Source organism: Amia ocellicauda, chromosome 23, assembly GCF_036373705.1.
Source record: "Amia ocellicauda isolate fAmiCal2 chromosome 23, fAmiCal2.hap1, whole genome shotgun sequence".
NCBI lineage: Eukaryota > Metazoa > Chordata > Actinopteri > Amiiformes > Amiidae > Amia > Amia ocellicauda.
Window position 1 is genome coordinate 10,517,295 of NC_089872.1, and position 5,807 is coordinate 10,523,101.

Consider the following 5,807-nt stretch of genomic DNA (forward strand, 5'->3'; position numbering starts at 1 on the left):
AACACAAGTACCCCTCTTAGTGCAGCAGAAATGGGTTTATTCATCTTGACCCTCAGGTGCAGCCATTTTTATATTCATTCTGGTTTATATAAAATAGAAAGATAATATGAAAGATTGCCGTCCAGGCCGTTTAAATGCTCCAATCTAACTAGTCTATTCAGAGCCTGATATGGTTTAATCTTTACCTTCTTTTGATTCCTGTAGTTGTTCAGCTTCAAAGGAAAACGGCCCTCTTACTATTATTATTATTATTATTATGGTGCAGGGTTCTACTGTGCAGTGGAGCAAGGGAGCCCCCTGGTGGCCGCCACAGGAACAGCCTCTTAAAGCTCCCCCTGGTGGCAGGTCGTGTTGTGCAGCAGCACTAGCACTTCCATGGACAGACTGGCTTGGGTCTTATTGTGGACTAATGTGTTCATGCTGAGTTGTGTCCCCGGTGCAGGACGGTGCAATTATTGTAAATGTCATCTATTACCGAGCTTTTTATGTCCAGAAACTGTTCTGTCTTGGTTTCAGGGAAAAGGAACAGGATTTATCTGAGGGTATGAAGGATGGAGCTTTGCTGTTATACTGAAGTTGTATCTGTTTATTTCATTTAATGTGGCTATCTGGCACACTGCATAGACATAGTTACATAGTGTTTAGTTACATTTGTGAGAGTGGTACGACAAAAAAATAGAATATAGCCTTTGAACAATATAATACAGACAGGAGATTGAGATTGAGAAAAGGTGATCTTGATCTTATATTGTGCAGTGATCAGAGAATGATACATTTAAGATATCCTGACAAAAAGCCTGGTTTTAATAGAGAGGAATGGACTCGGCTCACTGTTTACATTTTCACATTCGCACATAAAATGTTTTATGTCATGGGTTTTACAAACTTCCAATATATATCGCATTTATTATATTTCAATAGTTTTAAAGCAGGTTCTCCACAAAATGTCCTTTAAAACCAACCAAGATTTAAACAACTAAATAATCAAAGTGAATTTGGCTTCAGTCAACAAACGTCCCGTGTCACTCTGTGCTTTAAGTAAGAGACTGATCTTCAATATTGAGTACTATTGTAGCTTAAAACAGCCACTAGTATAGCCAGTGTGTTAAACAACCTTGAAAACCTACTAATCGTTTTATCTTACAGTTTGACCCCAGGACAGGGACAGCAACACAAATAAGAGCTCTTGTGCTTCAGGCTGTTTAACAAACATCTGCTTTTTCAAGGAGAGTAGTTCATCTTAAAGCTGGAAGGGTCAACTCATTTGCATGTTTAAAGTGCTATCAGTTTTAGAATTGAAAACCAAGGTTTCATCTGAAAGGCTTGATGTATCTGTGAGATTAAATACAATCAAACTAAATTATGTATGATAATGGCAAGAAAACACCCTTTGGGCTGCAGTTTCTTAATCCAGTGTTCAGTAGTTAAAACAGAACACCATCATTTAAATGAACCCTGCAGCAGATAACTATTAAGTACAAAATAACATTTAAATAATTCAACTGGAATGTGTAATTGCCATGTCTATGTATTAAGATATTAGGTATTAAAGGCAACTAATAGGATTTAATTTAATTTTGGAGAAAAAAAAATGTGGAGTAGTAATTTTCTCCATTTGCAAGAGAGAAAAATAAAAATACCAGTAACATTTTAGTACACACTGGTATCAAAAACATTCACAAGCATATGGATCTTCTACAGTCACTTATTAACACGTAAAAACAGGCCCCTAGCCATGTGCTAATCTACAGTACCCAAAGACACATTAGTACCCATTTCACAAGCCTAAATGCCGGTTTGTTCGTTTTCTTTGAGAAAAGACAAGAGTGACCATTCTCTACTTTATCAACTCAAAAAGCCTGTGGTGCCAGGGTTTGATAATACAGCTGGAGGTTACAGTCTTTAATCTTCACCGGGTGTGGAGATTTTATCTGCAACGTACTTAGAGATACTGTGGAGCTCCTCACTCTTTCACATTGTACACAAAACAGGTTTCTTTTCAGCCTTTGTTCCTGCAGCTTTGCGTGTTTTTGAATGTCCAAGTGACGGGTGCCAGATTGTTAGTCTAGAAGATGAAACCCAGACATATGCTTTTAAACTGTATGTGTGTGTGTTTTCTTTCGATCAGTTTTTCTATATGCAAGAATTCGATCAGTGAGGCATTAACTATTTATCTAAATTAATAGACTGTAGCCACATTAGTTTTGCCCCAGTTGAATAAATCACATCATGCTTTCACATCTCCACTGTCCCCGACTAAAAAAATAAAAATTTGGTAACCGGAGCGGGACTCCTTTGATCTTCTTAACCAATCAGAGACCGCTAGTGTTGTTCTGCCCTTACCAGCATGCATTGGGCCGTCACCAAAAACCAGCAGGGAAGAACAAACTGTCAGTTCACATCCAAATGAACTTAATTCACACTTGAATGAGAGACTTGTTGCCATCAATGTGACAGACACTCTAGTGGTAGTTGCCAGTATAAGTTATAAACATAACTTTACAATGCGAAGGTTTTTAAAGTACTCATTTTAAACAAATCAAAATGAGCCTTTAGGAGAGAATAAAATGGTTTGAAAAGGCACAGCTCTCATCTTTTTTAAATCCCACAAATCTAAATCACCTTCATATTTTAAAGGACAACCTTTAATACTTGATAGCTGCTTTCCTTTACCAGATATAGCTCATTTAGTCAATAGAAACCTACCTGGCAATTTACAACTGGCAGGTGGGTGAGTGGCTAAAAGCCAGCATTGGATTACAGCTAATTTTAAAGGCATCAAATATGCAAGCACTAACTCCTTGATCCAATTGAACTTTACATCATACATGCATCCATTCCAAATTCAAATTGTCATGGAAGAAGCATCTTCAAATTAAAATCTGCTCATCATATATTACTTTAGCAATAACTTCAAAGTAAGTGGAAGAACTGGGTAACAAGCTACAGTTATGAAGGCCTAAAGTCTTGTTTAAATTTGTTTTATTAAGGTTTCTTGGAACAAAGTCACGGGCTAGAGGCATCCAATGAATAAATTGGGTGCAAGTGTAAAATCTAAATTTTATTACATACAATTTGTGCAAGTTTATGGCCATGCTTAAGCATCGGCAACATGTATACAATAAACGGCTACCCTTGAACATCCATTTAAATGGGGATTAATCCTTTAGATTAAAAAGGATAAGGTCTGGAAAAAGCCTGTTTGCAAGTAGAGTCCAGGCACTTCCAGAATGATACAAGCTTTATTAATTATTTTCACACACTGGTCAACACTGACCGTAAAAATAGGAGAAAAAGGACAGACAAATAAGGTTTGCTCATCAAGTACAAAAATATTCAATAAAAATACATAAATACAAATGAAGTTATAGTCTGTACGCCTGTGCCACCATTTGGACCTGCCAATTCACGGGCAATAATAAAAGTCCTCTGCATTGTTGTGGTCGTCCAACTGGACAAGGGAAAGAAAGTGGACTAGAGACCTCACCGCACGGCCAGCATGGAGGCACAGCTGGCAAGGGCAGCAGAAGAGCCAAACATCTCCTGAGAGGCGTAGGTCATGTAGAGAAAGCCATCTTCGTCCTTATGGTCCTTGTACACCTCCGACATGGTGAGAGACATGCTGGCCAGGCTGTTGTTGTTCACCAGCAGGTAAAACGCTTGACTTGGCATGAGAGACATCCGGTTTCTGGAATAAACCAGACAGTCGGATTAAATACAGGTTTGGTGGGAAGCAGACAAATAATCCCTCTGCAGAAAGTTCTCCTAGAATCTGGACTATAGAAGCTTTGAGCGTAGAGAATGATAAATGAGGGTCAATCAATACAATTAAGCCCTCTTACACAGTTCAAGGGATTTCCCCACACCAGCTGTCCGCAGACCGTGGAATATAGGTCGCAGTTCGTGCTGCGCAGAGTCACGCAGTTCTGCACAATCCCGCCGATCCCATTGGTGGAGCCGGAAATCTGCGCAGCACGAACCGCGACCAGAACAAAATCAGCGCAGCAGCTCCATCTGCCCAGCCCAAACTCCCTCATTAGACAGCCACGACCTGCAGACCCACGACTGCAGCATCCAGCGACAAGGCCCTCACCTAATGATGGTAATGAACTGGGTCATGGTGAGCTCTTGCGGGACCAGGAACTTGGTCTTGTCCAGCGCAGGGAGGTACCGCTCCCGTTGGTAGCGCTCAACGATCACCTGGAGACACCAAAACATGGATGGGTGTTAGACATCCAAGCTGACAGGGGAATTCAACTTAAATTGAATTAGAAATTAACTGAACCAGGTCTTACTGGGATCTTAGTTGGGAATTTCGACCGGATCCCGGCCACTTCTTCCATCCGTGTCGCTGCAAAAGCCAAAAGCAACATAAACAACAACCAGCCGACCTGCATCTGGAGCCGAACATGCGCACTGACGCGGCGTCAGGAGCCGCCACCACTACCGCACTTACCCAAGCTTTTCCTCATCTTGAACGGCTTGGCGTGCTGGCTTTTCTCCAAAGGAGGCATGACTATTTATTTATTAATTTATGTATTGTTTTGTAGGCGAGCTGCTCTTTCTCCGCCGCACAAGCCTCGTATTTGCCCGCTGCGGCTCTGTCCCGGGGCTCCCGCACAGGTCGAAGTTAAATAGCCCGTCCGCGGTGACGTCAGTCCGCACTGATTACCGGGGGTCGCGGGTTTGCAGCGCAGATGTCCGCAGTTCTGCGCAGATCTGCACAATCCCGCCGATCCTATTGGTGGAGCCGCGCAGAGCTGCGGACATGTGCGCCACACGAGCGCGACCATATGCTAATTGCACTTGCTGATGGGCTCTGAAGCACGTAGTCCAGCTGGGCAGGAGCAGGACACAAAGCAGACTCAATTAAACATGTCTAATGCTCTAGCTTGAATTGTACATATATAGGTAGATGCGTCTTTGAAAAATACAAGCTTTGGCCTAGCTCACATATGCATGCAACAAAGGCTTTGTATTTATTTTATTTTATATATTAGTATTTTATAGCTTCTTACACGAAAGCATTTTATCTACAATAACTATTAAACTCTCCACAGCTGCAGTCTTTCACATATGCATGTTTTGTGTTGGAGTTCATCTGTTCGAGGTGGCTTTCAGCTGCTTTTGCCAGTGCAGGACATGTCCACTTGTTGACGTCTTACTTTTGTCATCCCTGCATTTCAGCATTGCTTGGAGAGGTGTAACCTGCAACTCCCCTTTCGACTTACAAGTGTTTTACTACACAGTGCTTGCTCTCTGTTGTGGCACGCCTGGGTTGTAAATAAGGCTGAGCTGAAAGGAGCAGGGTGGTAGATTTGGGTTATGTATATACAACAGCTGTTTTAAATAATGGATTTTACACTGTATGATTATTATAGAACTTCCTACATTAATCAAATAGTATGGTCTGGTTTCACAGACCCAAATTAGCACTAGTCATGGACTGTTGTTGTTCTAAGGAGGTGTGTGAAAACAGCCATAAGCCATCACGTATTTAATGAAAAGCACCATCCCCTCAAAATATTTGATTCTCCAAGGGCAGGGAGGACTGACAGCCTTGCTCACATTTGCTTGGTGCAAAGCTACTCTCCCTCTGACCAGATGCAAAACACTGAACTAATTACCTACTTGATACAACTGTTTTCCTCGTCCTGGTCTGTGCTTTTTAATTGTTGAGAGAGAGAGAGAATATGTTTACTACAGTGCAGCTAATTTACAAACCTCACCCTTTTCAATCCGTGTCTCAGAGGATCGTCCAGGGTAGCAGAAGTGATAGGTGTTCGCAGCTGTTCGAATACATGTCT

General features: G+C 41.5%; 1 protein-coding gene across 1 annotated transcript; it reads right to left on the minus strand.

The window, feature by feature from the left end:
- Positions 1–3,223: 3,223 nt before the first annotated feature.
- Positions 3,224–4,624, minus strand: map1lc3c (microtubule-associated protein 1 light chain 3 gamma). Its single transcript, XM_066696846.1, has 4 exons — positions 4,457–4,624; positions 4,296–4,351; positions 4,094–4,200; positions 3,224–3,688 (listed from the first exon to the last, which is right to left on the minus strand). Exons 1-4 carry the CDS (start codon positions 4,512–4,514, stop codon positions 3,484–3,486), a joined length of 426 nt encoding a protein of 141 aa, XP_066552943.1. The 5' UTR covers positions 4,515–4,624; the 3' UTR covers positions 3,224–3,483.
- Positions 4,625–5,807: the final 1,183 nt, after the last annotated feature.

Excerpts from the sequence above, each read along its gene's own strand:
- map1lc3c (XM_066696846.1), bottom strand. The coding sequence starts at position 4,514 with ATGCCTCCTTTGGAGAAAAGCCAGCACGCCAAGCCGTTCAAGATGAGG. Across the intron at positions 4,352-4,456 it reads CAAGATGAGGAAAAGCTTGG|CGACACGGATGGAAGAAGTG; the intron begins GTAAGTGCGGTA and ends TGGCTTTTGCAG. Across the intron at positions 4,201-4,295 it reads AATTCCCAACTAAGATCCCA|GTGATCGTTGAGCGCTACCA; the intron begins GTAAGACCTGGT and ends TGGTGTCTCCAG.